Raw genomic sequence first — 19868 nt, 5'->3', positions numbered from 1 at the left:
CCATATATCTAGTCGGGAGTGGTGCTGACTGAAAACAGATGATTTGGAGCGATTCGAGCGCCATCTGTTGGTCATTCTAAGGACTTATTGAACTACCCTCGTCTTTGGAACAAAGTAGGTATTTGAGGGTTTAAATAAACTACGTTACCAATTTAGGGGGAGGGGGGTGCCAAAAACTAAGGTTTGTAAGACGGGATTTTAGAAAATTTAACTTTCTCCTTTTTTTCCTTCTTGCCTAAATGTGATCATAATTAGCAGAACTCATTAAGAAAATCCACCTTTTTTTGGTTGAAGGGTCTATTATTTTTTGTTCCGGAATAGGTCTTGTTTGCTAAAAGTTCTACTGTTCGTTCGCAAATTAATTAATTTTCTTTAAAATGCAACAGTTTTGTCAATAAGTCATCTTTCTTGGTCAGAAATGCAACAGATGATTGACAGTTCAACTACTTTGTTGATAATTCTTTTTTTTTTTTGAAAATTCATCTGTTTGATTCAAAATGTACCTATGCCATTTTTAAAGAATCAATCTTCTTCGTCAAAAAGAATGATCTTTCCTTGTTAAGAATGCAACTGTTTGGTTGAAAATTCTACATTTTTGGTTCAATTCAGCTGTTTGTTACTTAAAATTAAAATATTTTTTTGTAGAAGTAATTATTATTACATTTTTTGTTGAGAATTAATCTTTATTGGACAAACATTTAATTACTCATTGATATGTCAAGTACTTTCTTGAAAAATCATTTTATTTTGGTTCACGATTCATCAATTAAGTTGAAAATTGATATTTTCGGATGGAAAATTGAACTGTTCCGTTGTAAATTTCATCTGTTTAACTTGAAATTTCAAAAATTTGGTTGCAATTAAATTTGGATGAAAATTAACTTTTTTGTTGTGAAAAATTCAATTTTTGGGATTGAGTACTTTGTTTTAGATAATTGTTCTTTTTTCTTCAAAACTCAGCAGCGTTGTTGAAAATTGATGCATTTTGTTGATAATTTATCTTTTTTGGTAGAACATTATTCTTCTGTACGGAAAAATAAATTTTCTTAGTTCAACTACTTTTTTTTAATGACAAACCTGTTTGTTGAAAAATTTTTTTTGTTAGAAATTATATTTCTTCTGAAAATTTAACTACTCCATTTTTTGTTGGAAATTTATACTTATAAGTTAAAATTTCAAGTGCTTAGTAGAAATTTCTTTTAGTTTGATAAAAATTCATTTTCTTGGCTGAGAATTCAACTATTTTGTTTAGAATTCCGTTTTATTTTCGTTTAGTTCAACTGCTCGAAAATTCGTTTTTTAGTAGAAAATTGACCTTTTATGGTAGAAAAGTCATCTTTCAACAATCTTCTCAAAATTCGTCTTTGTGGCTAGATAATATAACTGTTTTTGATTGAATTTTAACGTTTTTTGTTGAAAGATTTCTCCATTTGATTGAAAATGCATCTTTCTGGGTTAAAAATTCAACTGCTTTATTAGAAATTCTTTCTTTTGAATGGAAAATTAATCTTTTATGGTAAAAGTCATCTTCCTTGGTTGAAAATAAACTTTTTTTATTACAAATTTAATTGTACTCGAAAATATTTGTCTTTTTAGCTTGAAAATTTAACTATTTGGTTGAAAGTTCCACTACTTTGTTGAATATTCGCCTATTTGGTAAAAAAAACTAACCTTTTAGGTTAAAAACGTTACGTTAATTTTCACGGGGGGAAGAATTTTGGCCGTAGTCCGAAATTGGTAACGTAGTTTAGGGATGACCTCTTTTTAATCACTGCTAGAAAAGGAACCTACAAGAGATTATTTCAGTGGAAGAAATAATACTGATTTTTGAGGATTAAAACCTTTTATTTAAGTTAAAAAAATTTCTAACGAGATTTTAATGACAATTCTATTCAATTTTAGTTAAAAGGCTTATTCCAATGTCAGGTGAGTAATGAATAAAATAAGGAAAGTGTTTATAAATAAATTGCTGAGTCGCCTAACAGTTCTTAGTAGGAAAATTAGACGAGGTTACCTGGCCGAGGTGGAGTGGCCAATTCAGCTTCCCCGTCGACCTTTTTGTCTTTTAGGTATGTTTTATGAGAAGTCCTCTCACCTTCAACGAACTCCGCAGCCTCGCGACACTTCCTACAAAGTGGAATCTTGAAATTAATTATGTTCCTGATACACAAGAAACAATCATTAAAGGTCACGCTTTATTATAAATTCAATTGAATGTTAAAAGACATCATTGAAATAATCTTTACAATGAAATTGACGAGACAAAAGGTTAAGAAGAAAAACTATTGGTTAAGTCCTTTAACGTTTTTCAAGACCAAACAATTGAATGAAGCCTGATTTCAAAGAAAAATAATTAAACTTGTAAACTATTGTTACAAAATTTAATAATTTAATCAGGGTCGCCGTAGGTCAGGGAAAACCTAGAATTTAGGGGATAGTAAAGAATTTTGGAAAAAATCTTGCAAAAGACTAAGATAATAAATTAAAATTTAAAAAATGTAAATTTAAAAAATTCTTTTGTTCCGCTTATAAAAGATTCTGTGTTATGTTTTCAGTTAAAAATTTTATTATTTAGTTGTAAATTAAAAAAATTTGCTTAAAAAGATAATTTTTGTTTGAAAATTAATTTACTTGTTCAAAATCTGTAGTTTGGTATTGAAAATCAACTGATTTTTATCTAAAGTTTAAACATTCTTTTAAAAATTCAATTATTTTGTTAAGAAGTCATCCTTTTCGTTTGAAAAATCATCTTTTTTGGTTGAAATTTTAATTTTTCAGGTTCATAACAAAACTATGCTTAGATTTTTTTGTCTAAAAAAAATTTACTATTTGGTAGAAAATGAAACTGTTTTTGGTTGAAATTTTCTGATTTTTTTTCAATTAGATCTTAAGGTTCAAAATTGAAGTACATGGTCGAAGGTTCAAACACTTTTAAACCGAATTTTTGTTTAAGTTAACTTTAGTTAACTTTTAATTGAAAATTAATCTGTTTAGTTGCAATTTATTATATTTTGTTGAACATTAATATTTTTTAATTGAAAATTCCACTATTTGGTTAAAAGATAACTACGTTTAAAATTAAGTTTTTAACTGAAAATGTAACTTTTTAATTTTTGACTGAAAACTGATATTTTTTAGATGGGAGTTTGTTCTTTTTGGTAGAAAACTAACGTTTTTTGTGGTTAAAAATGTACAATTTTAGTTCAAAATTAAAATATTTAGTTGAAAATTTGTTTTTTAGTTGAATACATATTTATATATTTTTCTTGAAAATTATTTTTTTTACTGTAAATTTAATTTTTCAATTTTTAGTTGATAATCGATCTCATTTAATTTTGAAAATTCGCCTTCCAGTTTAAAAATTCATATTTTTGCTTGAATTATCAAATATTACATTTTTGTTGAGAATTTATCTTTTTAGGTTGAAAATGGAACTATTTAAAAAAATTAAACTCTTTAGTTAAAACGTTAACTAATTAGTTGAAAATTCATCTTTGTGGGTAGAGTATTTTGTTAAAAAGACATATTTTTTGTTTGACTTTTTTGTCCGAAAGAAATAAATTTGAAAGATTCTATGTTGAAAGTCTTACAAGATTAAAATGCTAGTCTCTGAACATTAATGGACAGGAAAAATAAAAAGTTGTCCAGGGAAAAGTCATAGAAATTTTTAATTACATTTTTCGTCCAAACATATTTAATTTTAATTTGGAAATTTAATTTAAAATTCAATCAATAGTATATATTTTAAAATTAGAAGTTGAAAATAATTTAAATTATTTGAAGCTTAAGATTAAAAAAATTAATGTAAGAGATTATGGAATTTGAAATTGGATACACTTTGAGTTAAAAAAGGAATGCAAAACAAATTCAGCTTGAAATTTAAAGGAATTTGTCTTTAGATAGAATAAATACTCGAAAAAAGTACAAAATATTAAACTTTGGATTTTTAATTCTAAATTTTAAATTCATGTTAGGAAAGCTTTCAATGTGTTAAGACTTTTTTAAAAACGTAAACAAATATGAATTTTATGTAGAACAAACAATCTATAAACTTTTAGTTTCATAATTTGATTTAATATCTTTTTTATATCTGAATTTCAAATTTATGTGGAGATGTGCTTATTTTAAGATTCGTTTTAATTTTAGATTCATCTAAAAAGTATAATTCTAGCATTCATCGGAGAATTTATTGTCTAGATTCAGTATGTAATCAACTTACAAAATAAATTTCGCTGGAGAAACTTTTAGAGGTTCATTAGCGAAATTTTTTTTTTCAGTCGACGCCAATGAATTTTCATTCTAAGATTGTCGTTCCTGATAAAACTTGTAATTACCGTTTATGTAGTATCGTCGTCTTTTGGATTTTGACCTCGTTCTTCAGTTAAATGATTTAATTTCTACATAATCTGCTTCTCTTAATTAATTGTTTTCTAAGAAAGTGATAATCTATTTGTTAAAGCTGTTTTTAAGTATAAATATGATTGAACGATGTGTTGAAGCGAATATTTTTCCCTGACTGCACAAAATTATCTTGATTATCATATCTAATTTAATAGTATCTGCTCTTTTTAACATTAGAGATTAATATGATTAGAAGCGATAAGTGTTAAACTTTAATTCGGAATTCTAAAAATGGCCTTTTATTCTTTAAAATAAGTAGCTTGCCTTTCTTAAAAATGTGAAAGCCAATTCAAATATAAAATAAATATAAAAAAGACCTAAGTTTAAAAAAATATAATTTTAAAGTTTTACCTGAGATTTTCTATGGAAGGAGGTGGAATTTTTGGAATTGGAGGTGGTTCATCAGTTACGTCATCTGTTTCATCAATCCCCATTGGGCCATAAGTGATTGTTAAACTATCCATGTGTTTTTGAGTTGCAGTATCATAATGTTCAGTATATTCACTTTCTTGCTGAATTCCATCTTCACCTAAAAAATTCAAATATATCAAAATCCCAAAAGATTTCATTCAAAATTGTTGTTGTTTTTAATGAAATTAAAAAAAATGCGATATTTTTACAAAAATAGAAAGGTATTTTATAATATCCTGAAAGGTATCAATTATTTTCTCAATCGCAATTTATCAGTGCCACTTACCATCGACTTTATGATGTCCATTCGTCATCAGCAATTTTGATTTGCTGACGTTTCCTTCGAGAATGTTTTCTTTACAATCCTTGTCTTCAGATTCACCGAGTGATTGATTTATTTTTTTGTTTTCTTCTTCGAAATTATTTTCAGTAGTTATCGGGCATCTTCTTGAATTTATGTTCAGACTTTCATCAATTGATTCTACATTTTTTGATTCTTCGGAATTTTCTGGTGAACATTTTTGGATAGATTCATCTATTCTAGAATGATTAGAAACTAAAACAGCTTCAATTCTGGACGGAATTTTGTCTTTTTTCTCAGTTTGATAATTAGTTTTATTTTTAGTTTGATATTTTTCTTTTTGAGAGGACATTGTTCTTGATATTTCTTCACACTCATCTATCCTTTTAATATGACCTTCCTTGTTAGAAGTCTTTAATAATTCCAAAGACCCCTTTCTTTCGTTAATATTTAAAGTGCCCATTTTCTGCTTTTCGTTTATGTCCTGCTTTCCATTTTCCAAAATGGCATTAGACTTTTTATAATTGTCCAGAACTTCATGATCTTTTGCATTATCTGAACTTTCCAACTGAACTGCTTCTAAATCTAAAGGTTCTTTTTCAGACTCTGAAGTTCTAGGAACGACATTGCTTATTGCGACTCTAATTTCCTGTTCAATTTCCTCGTCAGATTGAGCAGAACATTCGGAAAGGTCCGAAATATCTTCGGCATCTCGATCACCAATTAAAGCTCGGAATTCTGAACTTGCGTTTGGAACCAACATGGAAACAGGTTCTGACCTGGCATGAATTTTTCTTTTTTGGAAAAGCCAATTTTCCTCCCAGGATTCGACAGGAGTGACGAGATCCTGAACTGAATCTTCCAGACTTTCATCTGATGAATCTTGAGATGCTGGGAAAATGAAAATAATTAGTTTAAAAAAATGAACTTTACAATTTGATTTGTTTGTTTATTGGAAACTAAAAATGCTTACGATCGAGGATGTCGATCCCAAATTCTGGAAATGGAACTCGTCGACTGTTTCGAAAATCGAGACCATTTTGGTTTTCGTGATTGATGTCATCATCCGATGTATAGGTCGTTGTCGCTTCTTCTATTCTTTCTTCAATCTACAATTAAAAAAGTAATTAAATCTTACATTTTTTTTACAGAAATAGATAAATGAATTTTGAGAGTTATAAGTCGAATCTTCTAAAATTTCAGAGATCGCATTTTTTACCACCTAAAGTTAATAATATTAATCCAATTATTCCCCTTTCCTCCTTTTAATAAGGTTTCGATTCATTTTTTAAAAACCATAAACAAATTTAAGGGTGTAGTCTAGTTGATAGGCTAAAAAAATAGGCTATTTTTACGAATTTTTTGTGAGCATGATGTGGAAGATATGGATATAAAACTTAATAGGTATGATAAATAATATCTTCAAATATAAAACAACAAATTTTTAAATTCATTTTTTCCAAGTTTTGCATACAAAATCCGTGTTTGAATGGAACGCCATAATTTGGAGGCAGGTCGGTGGCCACATGATATCTCGGAAACGGCTTATCAAAAACAAAAAAATCTAAGTGCTTTAGATTTGATATGAAAGTGGTTACAAAATGACCTATGGATATTAATTTTCAACCAATTTTGTTAATTTTATTCAATAAAAACCAAAATAATCCAAAGAATCTTGTTTGCAGTTTTTTGTAAAAAAAATATAGTAACGATCAAAATTTTAACATGATAATACGTTCTTTTGTGAATACTTATGTGCAGAATGTGTGTTTAAAATTACAGAAGGATCGGCCTACTGGTTCCGGAGAAATAGTGTGGCCAGTTTCTCAAAACGTTGTTTGGAGAAAAACGCATTTTAAGTGTGCGAGTGCGTTGAGCGCTCAGGTACGCACGGTCAGATAGTACACTTATACTGCTTAGATCTTCATAAAAAATTAATACGATATTGTTAGATACATATCCATTCGAAAAATGTAAAAAAAATTTTTTAGAGTGACCAACTAGACTACACTAATATTAGATTCCAATTAAAGCGATTCAAATTCCCAACATTTCAAGTAAAAACGTTAAATTTTCAACAAAAAAGATACACTTTTTAATAAAGTATTTAAATTTTCAACCTAAAAGATAAAGTTTTAAACAAGAAGATTTATTTTCTACAAAAAAAGAATTTACTACTAAGGAGATGAATAATAGATTTAATGATTTCACGATGAATCATTATAATAAAAAAGGGAGATTTCGGATTTTTAACTCAAAAATTTTTTTTTTTTAACTCAAAAAGACGAACTTCCAACAAAATATGTATATTTTCAAACAAGGATATCAGAAGCAACAAAACGGCAATCTGAAGGACTTGGGCTCATATCCTAGCGGAGCTAGAGAGCATTTTCTTCACAATCTTAAGATTAATCAATATTTTAATAATATTGATTAGGACCAGTAGACAAAACCAATAAAATCTAACATTAAAAATGATGAATCTTGAAAAAAGTAACTTTTAACAAATAATTTCTATTTTTAACCAACTGGTTGCATTTTTAAGCAAAAAGATTAATCCTGAACGAAAAAAGTTATAGTTTTGATATTTAAATCAAAAATGTTTAAACCAAATGGATAAATTTACAACGAAAAAGATAATAGTTTTGGTATTTCATAAAGGAATGTAATTTTAAATAAAACAAAATTAAGCCAAAAAGACGGATTTCCAACAAAATAGTTTAATTAAAAACAAAGAATTTTGCAGTCAATAAAGAAAAAAAGTCAACCAAATTGTTGAATTTTCAAGCGAAAAGGCGAATTTTCAACCAAATAAGTACATTTTCAACCAAAGAGATCAATCTTTACATCAAAATTAATTTTTAACAATGCAGTTATATTTTTAACCAAATAGTTGAATCTCCAAACGAAAAAGATCCATCCTGAACAAAAAATGTTATATTTTTGAAATTTAAACAAAAAAAGATTAAAATTTTTAGTCCAAAATTTAATGAGATTTAAGTTGGCTTTTCAATGAGTTCATAAGTGGATTTGTGATAAAGGGCTTTGCCCATGCACCGTTTTTCAAATATATAAAAAATAGTCATATTTATCCGAAAAGACGATTTTTTAAATAATATATTCGATTTTTCAAACAAAAAAGATTATTCAGTCGATAAAGAAAAAAATGTCAACCAAATTGTTGACTTTTCAACTAACAAATTAAACAAATGTTGTACAAAGCATATAAATTTTGAAACAGAAAATTTGAATTGTAAACAAAAAGGTGAATGTTCAACTGAAATGATGAATCTTTAAATAAAATATTAATTTTTAATAAAGCAGTTCTACTTTTAACCAAGTAGTTGAATTTTTAAGCAAAAGATGAATTATAATAAAAAATGTAATTTTTTTGTGTATTTAAATTCAAAAGAAAAAATTTGAAATCAAATACTAGGTATTTCATCTAAAGAATAAGAGCTTTTTAACAAAAAGGTTGATTGTTTGAACAAGAAAGATTTTTCAGTCAATAAAGAAGACAAATGTCTTTGTTACATTTTTTTAACACTATAATCTCTTTAAACAAGAAATATTTTTCAGTCAATAAAGAAGACAAGTGTCGTTGTTTTTTTTACACTATAATCTGATTAAAAAATAGGTTTTTCAAATAGTAATTTTTGTGTTTTTCGAATTATTTTTTCTAGCTTAATTAGAGAAATATTTCAAATCAGATTTCCTTACTGAAAAGAATATTCTCCCAAAAGTGATGAAAATAAGGAATCAAAATCTATCTGCTGATAAAATTACATGTGAAAAATTCAAACATCAGAATTTTGTAATTATGTTGGTTATCTATCTTTCAATCTTTGATCTTCTATTATTTTCTTATATACTTGTAACAGTGAAAAGTAATGCAATATTTAACATGTTTTTTAAAGTGAGCTAAAAAATGTGTTATATACGCAGAAGAAAAATTTCCTTGAAAAACAAATATTTTCTTGGATCTACATTGAAATATGGTCAAACGAAACAAAGTTTGACCGATTGAACGCCACATTTAATTGACCCAACCAAGTTTTTTTTTGTATCTACCACATACTACCTATATCAAAAGACTGGGTTAAAACAAACAAAAAATTTAGTGGGGTCAACCAAATATTTTGTTGTCCATACAAAAACTTTATAAAGAAAAGACGCTACTGTTAGAGAGCATTTTTGTTCAATATTTACGAGATACGACATATGATGTGAATATGATATAAAACGTTTTTAATAATAAATCAAATTCCCTCTCAATCCCCCCTTTTTTTAATAAATACACTGTTTTATGTAAAATTGAACTACTGAACCGATGTGATCCATGAAATTTGTTCGAGTTAAGACTCGTCAGTTTGACCGTCTTATTTAAATTTTAAAGAGAATTCTGAAAGCTCTTGATTCTGTCCGAGCACAGTCTTACTAACAAAATGTCTTTTATTTTCACAGATTATATGAGCGAACAAGAAGATAAACGGAAAAATATCAGGAATTATGGGGCACTACCAGGTCGTGGCTACAGATATATGTACTTCAAGGATCTCCACTTTTTCTAGTCTACATTTATTGAGCATTTCCTTCGCGAGATTGAGTCGAGCATCTTCGGAGGAAAATTTAATTGCGGTAAGTCAGTACAGTTAAAAGAACGTTACTTTACTAATGCAACAATGTAACTTCCATTCCCAGGGCTTGTTATCTTTAAGCTAGATTTCCAGTTTCTAACAATCCTTGAACGACTTTAGACGAAGAGTTCCACAAGAATTAGACTTGCAGATAAGAAGAAATACTAATTGTAACGAGCTTCAGAACAAAAAACAATTCTAATTTATGAACAAAAAGAATATAACCCGTGTGGAAAAATGTCCGGGCAGTCTGGTTACAGCTCTGGCCCAGGTCTGAATTTATCTAGACTGTCTAGTTTGGAAGAACTGATCTGGCTCATGTCTGATGCCAGTCTGGCTCAGGTTTGACTTTGTGTAGACCGTCTAGTCTGGAAGCTCTGTGCTGGCCCAAGTTTGGCACTGGTCAGCTAGCCAAGAAAAAAAATCTTAAGTTCCATCAACAACATTTTTTTATGTATTTTGAAAAAGTTACACGGTGTCTAAAATAATGGAAAAAAGACATTCAAACTATGAAAACACGACATTCTGTCATATCATCTTGACAGTCTGGTCTGGTCCAGGCCTGGCGCTGATCAGCGAGCCAAGAAAAAATCTAATTTCGATACAGTAAATTTTTTCTTATATTTCAAAAAGTTACAGAGCCTATAATGAAATTTTGTAAACTAAAAAATTTTATGGTGAAATTTTTGTTTCCAAGTCATTAAAACAATCAAGTTTTCGCAACTAATTTTAATTCATTGCTTAGCCCTCGGCGTGCAGACATCTTGCCAGCTGACGTTACAACTTGAAGTATTCTGACAGTGCTTGGCTCCGACCTCTCGGAAACAGTGCTAATTTTTGTCAATCAAGTGTCACAAACTGTCAAAATTTATCATTATGTTCCTAATAACATATTAATCCAGTCAAAAGTCAGCTGTAAAAGTGGAGGCATAAACTGTACCAAATCTTTATTAAGTTATTAAATAAATAGTAAGCACAAACCTACTTTTTATCTATTATAAAAGAATAAGTATTAGAAAAAATAATTTAATTTATTGATTTTATTGATGGCAGTATATTTTTGACTCAAAATTTGATTTTTTACTGATTATATTAAACATGTATATTATATATTTTGTAGGAAATCATGTTTTGTTTTTTGGGCGTATGCCCAAAGCGGATCCTCTAAACATGGACGATATGATTCTCAACGATAAAACATTAATCGATCAGCCATAAACTAGTGGCAGCCGAGCCAATAACTCGCGGCTAACCAGCCTATAACTAACGGCTGACCAGCCTCTGTCTAGCGAACGACCAGACGGTCTGGCCTGGGGCTAGCCAGAAAAAACGTTACACTTTTGGCCAAGCCCAGGCCAATTTGAACAATGCATATTTAAAAGGATCTCAGGATGAGGATTGCTACAGAACCAGAAGAACCTGAAAAACTTGGAAAAGTATTGTAACAGGGTGCCTACACTACTTGGAAAACCTGGAATTTTCAAGGAATTTGTATATACCTGGGGAAACCTGAAAACATCAGGGATTTTTTTTTAAAGACAGGGAATTTTTTCGAAATCGTGTTTCATATTGTTGAAATTCAATGTATGTGAAATAAAAAAAAAAGATTTTTATTTGTAAAAATAGCTTCATATCACTGTATTTAATTATTTTGGAAGAAAATCCGTTTTTCACATTCTCATCCTAATGAGAATTTATTGGTTTTATGTAAAATTTGATTTCGTCGTTTTTCATAACATCTCCACGTTTTGAGACCCTCTGAGCCAGAAAAAAAAACAATTTTGCCATGGTGTCTGTCCATCGTTTGTCTGCCTGTCTGTCTGCAGGCACCAACCTATCACGTGACCATTTCTTTTTAACGAACTTACTCATAAAGTAACAATTTAAATTAATTTTTGTTACCAGACAGACATTCATATTGTTTTCCTTTGCTTCTATCTGTACTGAAAATTGATTAAAATGATTATTTTATAAGTAAGTTCGTTTAAAAGAATTGGCCACGTCACAGCCTGGTACATGCCCTCAAGTCCTAAAAGAAAAGAACAAGTACGTTAACCAGATAACTTTTTTCAAGATTTCAAAATTCTATGCGAATTTATTCATAGAACTCGAAAATTCGAATAATTCATTCTTACGACTTTTTTTGATTAAAAGAAAATTGTCAGAGTTATAGAATTTCAAAATCCAAAAAGCCAAACGCAAATTAACTTTGGCAAGCAAGCAGCGCACGGTACGAAAAAAAGTAAAGTGAAGAAAGAAATTCTTTTTGAAAGATACAAGATAAAAAGAAGCTGTATGCACAAAAATTGTTCACTTAAAAAAAATTACAAATTTACTATCACCACTCCTTGATAGACTATGCAGTTTTTGTTTGATTTGTAAAAACAAAATTAAAAATAAAGAAATTAAACTTTTGGACAAACGACACAAACTATGAAATAAATTATTAGATAAAAGTTGCTCTTACAAGAAAGAGCCACAAATTTGTCATCAATCATTTTTAATAGGATGCGTGGTTTTTGTTTGAATCGTAAAAATAAGATTAAAAATTGAAAAAATTAAGTTTTTGGTAAAACGGCACAAGAGACGAAAAAAATGAAAAGAAAAAAGATGTTCAACCAAAAAAGATCTACATGTTTTGTTATAAACCCTTGTTATAAAACTATATTAAGAATAAAAAAATTAACTTTTTAATTGAGTTCCACAATTTTATTTGAAAATTCATCCCTTTGGTTGACAATTATTTCTTTTAACTGAAATTTTAACTATTCAATTGCGGATGGACAACTGAGGAGGTGAAAAGCAAAAGCGCACAAGTCACAATATGAAGAATATTCACCTTCTCAACTTATCTTTTTTAGATGAAAATTGGCGTTTTTTTTTTCAAATTCGCCATTTTTAATGCAAATTTATCTTTTTGGTTGAGAATTTAGCAATTCACCTTTTTTAGTTGAAAATCCTGAAGATTACTAATATTTTTTCAAAAATAAATTTTAATTTTTCAAAATTAATCTTTTTGGTTGAAAAGTCAAGTATTCTAGTTAAATATTTCTCATTTTAGTCGTAAATTCATCTTTTTGGTTTAAAATTTAACTATTCCAATTTAGGTTTTATTATTTTAGTTAAACATTTATCACTTTGTTTAAAAACATAGCTATTGTTTTATGTATTATTTTTTTTTGTTAAAAATGACGTTTTTTACATTCTCATCCTAATGAGAAGGTATTAGCTTTATGTAAAATTTTACTTGGACGGTTTTTATAAAATTTCCACGTTTTGAGACCCCATGAGTCAGAAAAAACGATTTTGACGAAGGTGTCTGTATATTTGTGGTCTGTAGTCTGTAGTCTGTATATAGTCTGTATTCTGTAGGCACGATAACTTTCGAAAGATTGATTAGATTGGATTATGCTTTTGGCACATTTTTTTGAGGCCTAAAAAGAAAGAAAGAGTTTGTAAAATAACTATTTGAGATAATTTTTTTTCAAGATTTAAAAATTCTATGTGCGGCTATTCATACTACTCGGAAACTTGAAAAATTTATCCTAATGACTTTTTTTGATAAAAAAAAATTATCAGCGCCATAGCATTTCCAAAATAAAAAAATAAAAAAAATAAAATCGAGGGGCTACTCACTGAAAAATCTGGAAATCTTAAAGCTATGAATGTGGCAGTCTCAATCGAATTCGCATAGAGTGCAAAGATTTCTTTGAGATTGCTGGGATTGCCCAGATTTCCAAAACTTCTCATGACCGGGTCTCTCGAGGAGAAATCAGACTCGGCTAAGCTCGGCAGCGTTCCGACGGAGTCGGCCGTTAGTTCGACTAAACGAGGCAGCTTGTGCATCTCAAACGTGTGAATGTGCGAAACTGCGAATGCTTCGTGGTTTGAATGTTCCACGCTTGGCAACAGATTTCCAAGATTTCTAAGAGTTCCTCAAAGAGTTTTCCTAAGATTTTCAACGCAGAAATCAGAGATTTCTCAGTGACTAGCCCTTCGACTGAAATGAACATTTTAAGTAAAAAAAGCATGATATGAAAAAAGTCAAGAGAAGAGAAACATTGATTTTTGAAAGCCCTCCACGAATATGAACAATAATGAAAAATAAAAAATTCAATTTTGCGGTCAAACTATGCAAAATACGAATAAAAATGAATTAATTAAAATTACCCGCCCTGAAAAGATCTACAAATTTATAATTAATTACTTTTTAATAGGACGCGTAGGTTTTCTTTTTAGTCGTAAAAAACAACATTGAAGATAAAAAAATTAAAAGTTTTGAGAAACGACTCAAGCTATGAATTTCAAAAACTTGTGCACAAATGTGGGGTAAATACAAAGATTAAGCGCGAAGCGCGAGAACCTACAAAAATACATACATTTTCAACTTAAAAAGGTAAATTGGCGATCAACAATTGAATAGGTAAATTTTCCGTTAAAGGAAATAGTTGTCAACAAAAGAGATGAATTTTTAACTCAAATGATGGAATTCAATTAAAATAGTTTCATTTTTATTTTTAAAAAATCTTCCCGCTGCGCGGGCACATTTATTTTAGCGCGAGGCTTACTTCACTGTCTTTTTAAGTTGAAAATGTATGTATTTTTTTAAATTCGCCGTATTTGATACAAATTAATCTTTTCGGTTGAAACTTCAACATTATTATTATAATAATAAGTGAAGTCCGAGCGCCTTATCAACTGAGCCACCAAGGCTTTATAATGATAATAATAAATAAAAAATAAACACACAAAATCACCAAAAACACACCCAAAAATAAATATACAAAAAAATAACAATACATATTTTAGGTTTCTCAAGTAATTCCTAGGCCTGAAATTAATATTTAATTAAAAAGTAATTATTTTTTATATTTACCGTTAGAGAGAGTGGTTGCGAATTATTGAGATGTTTGGCTTGAGCGGCACTGCAGTCACTACTGTATTCGTCCTGAGAAAGTGGATCCAAACTGCTACCATATTCTTGTCCTTTCTCGAGGCCAGCTTCGATTTCGCCTCCAATCGAGGAAAGAAAGTAATTTAATTCACCTATTGTGTTTGCACTACCAGGATCGACTTGTTCATGTTTATGGAAATTCGGTTATCATTGGTAAATTTAACTAGGAACTTTATGTCTGTACATATCTATTAGGTACATATGATTTACATTAGCATTTAAGGACTTACTATTGGTACGTCTGGCCGAGGACTTTCCGCGAAGGACGTTGCTGTTTCCGTCTACGTATTCATTCTGAAACTTTTCGATCACCTAGAAAAATTTAAGAATTACAAATTTTTATTTCAAATTTTTTTAAATATTAGAATATATTAGAATATTAGATAATTCCCTTCTTGCCTTTAAATTTCATAAACCCGCTAAAACGTCTAAATTCGAGAATTTTGACCCTATTTTCCCCCTTTCCCTCTATTTACAAGGTTTCGATTTCATTTCTTATAAATCATAAGAACAAATTCAAGACATTATAGGAAAACAAGGTGCTAATTTGGTAGTTACCAATGTGAAATAAAACAAAAAAAGCTTCAGATAGTTCAGACCATTTTAATTTCAAGTAATAATATTGAATTTGTAATAAAATAGATTAATCCTTAACAAAATATTTAGATTTTTATCCAAGTAGTAGAATTTTCAACCGAAAAGTGGAATTTTCAAGTAAAGGTTAATCTTTAACCGAATAATTGAATCATTAACAGAAAAACACAATTTTTCAAGAAAGTAGGTACATGTTTAATGAAAGAGATGAATTTTCAATTATAATGATAAATAAAAATAAATAAAAAAGCAGTTCAACTTTTAACCATTTATAATTTATATTTGATGTTAGTTCTTTTTGTCTGCTGTTCTTACACGAATATTTAAATATTAATATAAGAGCAGTAGCCAAAAAAGTATTAACATCAAATATAATTTTTTAACCAAGTAGTTTAATTTTCAACCTAAAAAGATGAATTTTTAATAAGAGAAAAAATTTTGACATTAAAACTACAAAAAAAATTCATTTTGAGTAAAAAAAAAGTTGAATTTATCTGAAAAATACGACTTTTCAAGAAACCGGTTGATTTGTTTAAGCACAAATTATTTTTCCGTTAAGAACGAAAAAAAAGCTTCAACCCAATTGTTGAATTTTCAAAAAATTAGTCCAATCTTCAACTAATATAGCTACATTTTCAACCGAACAGTTGAAACTTTACAACAACAAAAAAACAATTTCTACCAAAATAGTATAATTCTTTTTAAAAAATTGAATTTTTAACAAAGGAGTTCAACTTTTAAGTAAGTACAATCTACATTTAATGCTATAATGTTGACCAGGTTTATGCAGAGAGTAATTATATTTTATGTTAGCTCTTTATTATCTGCTGCTTTTATCTTAATATTTAAATATTGATATAACACCAGTAGAAAAAAAAGAACTAACATGAAAGATAATTTTTGAACTAAGTAGTTGAATTTACTGTTGGAACATTAATCTTTTGAAATCCGCGCCTAAGACTTATATTGCTTATAATGTTTACCTGCAAACCTAACTTCATATAGTTATTCACGTTACTCATAAGTTTCTTTAAGGTTCTTTCACATTTCTTAATTTTTCTATTTCTATTAAATAAATAACATGATACACAGTTATTTCAGTTTTACTTACTGTGCTGGATTTAGCCTAGTTCTAATATTTTCAACCAAAAAATATGTAATCTCATCGAAAAATGAAATAGTTGACATTACAGCATATTTTTGGTAATAATAAAAAACAGTTAAAAATTGTTTAACTTCCAATAAAGCAGTTGAGTTTTCAACGAATAGAGATTATTTTGTAACAAAACAGTTGTATTTTGACAAAGAAAGATGGATTTTCAGACCAGAGAGATAAATTTCTCATAATATAATTAAGATTTAAACAAACCAGTTAATTTCCAACCAAATTGTTGAATTTTGCACGAAAAAATATGAATTTCCATCAAAAAATTATTGTACAGTGAAGAAATATAATAAATTTCAACCAAATTGTTAAATTTTCAAACTTTAAAAGACGAATTTTTTACAAAAAAAGTTAAAATTTCAACAATAAGCTAAAATGTTAAAAATGTTTAGAGTTCTACCACACATATACCAGAATTCTACAATACAGGCGTAAGGTAAAATTGCAACCATGGTATTGGAATGACGAAAATGCAATACATGTATTGTAAGTGTTGTAAATTGTGAAGTCATCGTCCAGCATTCCAATGCATGTATTAGAGCGTTTGTAAGACGAAAATTGTGCACAAGGAAATTACTAACAGCCAAAATTACTTAAAATGGTGAGTCAACGATCCGGGTGCACTTGGCCGAGCACCAGGTAGTTTAATACGTATCCTACGAGAACTTTCAAAAAATTTAAATTTGGTGAATAATGAAAACAGTTCCTAATAGTTAGTTGACGACCCGGGTGCACCAGGTCGAGCCCCAGGTATCTCAGCACGTATTCCACGAGGGCTTTTTTAAAATTTAGATTGTTTCAATAGCCACAATAACTAAAAATTGTGAGTCGACGATCCGGGTGCACTAGGTCGAGTACCACGTAGTTTAATATGTATTTAACGAGAACATATTCAAAATTTATATTTTGTGAATAATGAAAAAAACTGTTCCAAATGGTCAGTCGATGACCCGGGTGAACCAGGTCGCGCCCCAGGTAGTTTAGCACGTATTCTACGAGAACTCTTTCAGAATTTAGATTGTTTCAACAGCCAAAATTACTAAAAATTGTGAGTCGACAATCCGGGTACATCAGATCGAGTATTCTACGAGAACTTGAAAAAATTTAAAGTTTGTGAATAATGAAAAAAAATTCAAATTGTTAGTTGACGACCCGAGTGTACCAGGTTGGCTGTTGGAATAATGTAAATTTTGAAAAAGTTTCGTAGAATACGTGCTAAGATACCTGGGGCGCGAGCTGGTGCACCCGAGTCGTCGACTGGCCATTTGGAATTGTTTTCATTATTAAAAAAATTTAAATTTTTTTAAATTTCTCGTAGAATACGTATTATACTACTTGTTAGTCGATCTGGTGCAAACTTTTTTCACGCTGGCAGAAATTTGTTTGCCAGGAAAAAGTGTTTTTAGAAATGATTTACATTTTTTGTTCTAATTTTTCTCTTCAACAGGCGTCGAGATATCCAGATACTAGACTTGTATTATACAATTCCAAGACATGTAAGGTAGCATACCAATGCCAGAATTTGGAAACTACAACATTGTGTATTGCAGCGTTATCTTACGTTTCGAAAATAAACTTCCAATACATGTAGTGTAAGTTTTCAACAGAAATTTTTAACAGTGTAATTTTCAATGAAATAGTTCATTTTTATACGAAAAAGGACAAATTTACAACCGAAAAGGATAAGCTTTGAACAAAAATTTCGAATTTAAAACAAAATAATCAAATGTGCAGCCAAATAATAAAACGTTTGACCAAAGGAGCTGAATTCTCGACCAAAAGTGATTGAATAGTGTTATTTTTAACCAAAAAGATTTAACTTTCTAAAGAAACCATCTTATTATATATAAGAAAATATGTAAAACGGTGTATAAAAGGAAAGTTTGTTTGTAGAAACAAAATTTTGGAAATCGAAAATAATATACAAAAAAGTAGCGTACATTAACACACTCTAATAAATGATAATTTATTTGAAGTTGACTGATATATGACTTAGTTTAACATGTACGAAAACTGGCTATTTGAAAAATTCTTATCTTTATAATTTTTCCATTCATTATTAATCTCTTATCATTTTTCAAATGGACATTTTTGGCGTTTCAAATTATTTCTTTTCAGCTTATTTAGATAAAATTAAATAGTGAATCAAAATCTATCTACTGGTGAAAGAATTCAAACATCCGCATTTTTCTATTATGTTGATCATCTATTTTTCAATTTTTAATCTAATGGAATTTGTTGCTGAGGTATTTTCTAAGTAGAAATATGCAGAAGTGTTCGAATTGTTGACCTAAAAATGACTGGAAATTTTGTTAAAGAAAAGGCGCAATAACTAGAAGGAACTTTCGTTTAATATTCACGAGATGCCAATATAATATAAAAAGTGTTTCTAATGATAAATGAAATGTCCTTTTCTCGGAAAAAATCTTCATGTTTACCTAAAATTGAACTACTGAACTGCTGTGCTTCCTAAAATTAATGATATTCAAGTGAGCTTTGCAAAAAATTTAAATCTCTACAATTTGAAGCATAATCATAACCAGGAATTAAAAAAAAGAAATTTTTTAATTTTTCTGAATTTTTAAATCGGACCTGTTATTTGTGGTTTTTGGATTTTGTGATTTGATGTTGTAAATATTTTTCCTAATTTTACCTTGTTAAGTATGGCAGTTGCGAGAAGATCTTCATAACTTCTATCTGTCATACTCAGTTCCTTTTCTTTTCCGGTTTCGGAACTTCTCAATCCTGGCAATTTCCTGGCTTCCTCCACGGCTCGTTCGACGAGCTCCTTGAGTGCCGTGTGAGCCATATCTGTAGTACTCGCTGTAGTTTTGTCTAAAAAGAAAAAAATCGATTTACCATATTTGATCAATTTCAGAAATTGTTAGTTCTTGGGATTTTCTCTTCATTAAGTTGAGAGCCCACTTTGGACTAATCAATTTATGGATTATGATTTTTTTTTTGGTTTTATCCAATTTATCTCCAACCTTTTTTTTAATCTTTATAAACTCGCACAGAAACCCTTATAGTTTTGGTAGGGTTTCCGTCCGCCCCAATTTTTTCCGAGAGGGGAAGTGACGGGAGAGAAAGAGAAGTAGTGGAAGGGATAATAGGGGAATTAGAAGAAGTAATGTGGGTTTAAATATGGATGGGCAGGGTAAATAGGCATCAGCGGGAGGATGAGTAAGAGGTGGGGTTGATAAGAGGGAAAGCATGGTAAGAGAGAAAAGGGAAATTATATGAATGGATAGGAAGCGATGGGACGGGGTATTAGAGGAATTAAGGGAAGTAGGGCAGAGAATGTGAGAGAAAGTGTCAGTAAGGGGAGTAGTGGAAAGAAGGAGAAGAGAGGAGAAGGATTATTGAGAGTGCAAATATGGCAGGGGGGAAAATAGGGTGGGGAGA

General features: G+C 29.4%; 1 protein-coding gene across 10 annotated transcripts in view; it reads right to left on the bottom strand.

Annotated features, from left to right (window-relative positions):
- The window catches only part of LOC117180809, a 162052-nt gene that overhangs the window by 14139 nt on the left and 128045 nt on the right, over positions 1-19868 (bottom strand). For all 10 annotated transcript variants that reach the window (XM_033373318.1, XM_033373320.1, XM_033373319.1 and 7 more), the window contains 7 exons: positions 19117-19298; positions 14935-15016; positions 14627-14823; positions 6087-6222; positions 5099-6004; positions 4753-4930; positions 2015-2127 (listed from right to left, as the gene is read on the bottom strand). In XM_033373318.1, the coding sequence (XP_033229209.1) occupies positions 2015-2127; positions 4753-4930; positions 5099-6004; positions 6087-6222; positions 14627-14823; positions 14935-15016; positions 19117-19298 (1794 nt within the window). The remainder of the gene's footprint in view (positions 1-2014; positions 2128-4752; positions 4931-5098; positions 6005-6086; positions 6223-14626; positions 14824-14934; positions 15017-19116; positions 19299-19868) is intronic.

This window comes from Belonocnema kinseyi, chromosome 9, assembly GCF_010883055.1.
Source record: "Belonocnema kinseyi isolate 2016_QV_RU_SX_M_011 chromosome 9, B_treatae_v1, whole genome shotgun sequence".
Classification (NCBI taxonomy): domain Eukaryota; kingdom Metazoa; phylum Arthropoda; class Insecta; order Hymenoptera; family Cynipidae; genus Belonocnema; species Belonocnema kinseyi.
This window is presented reverse-complemented; position numbering and strand designations above follow the sequence as displayed.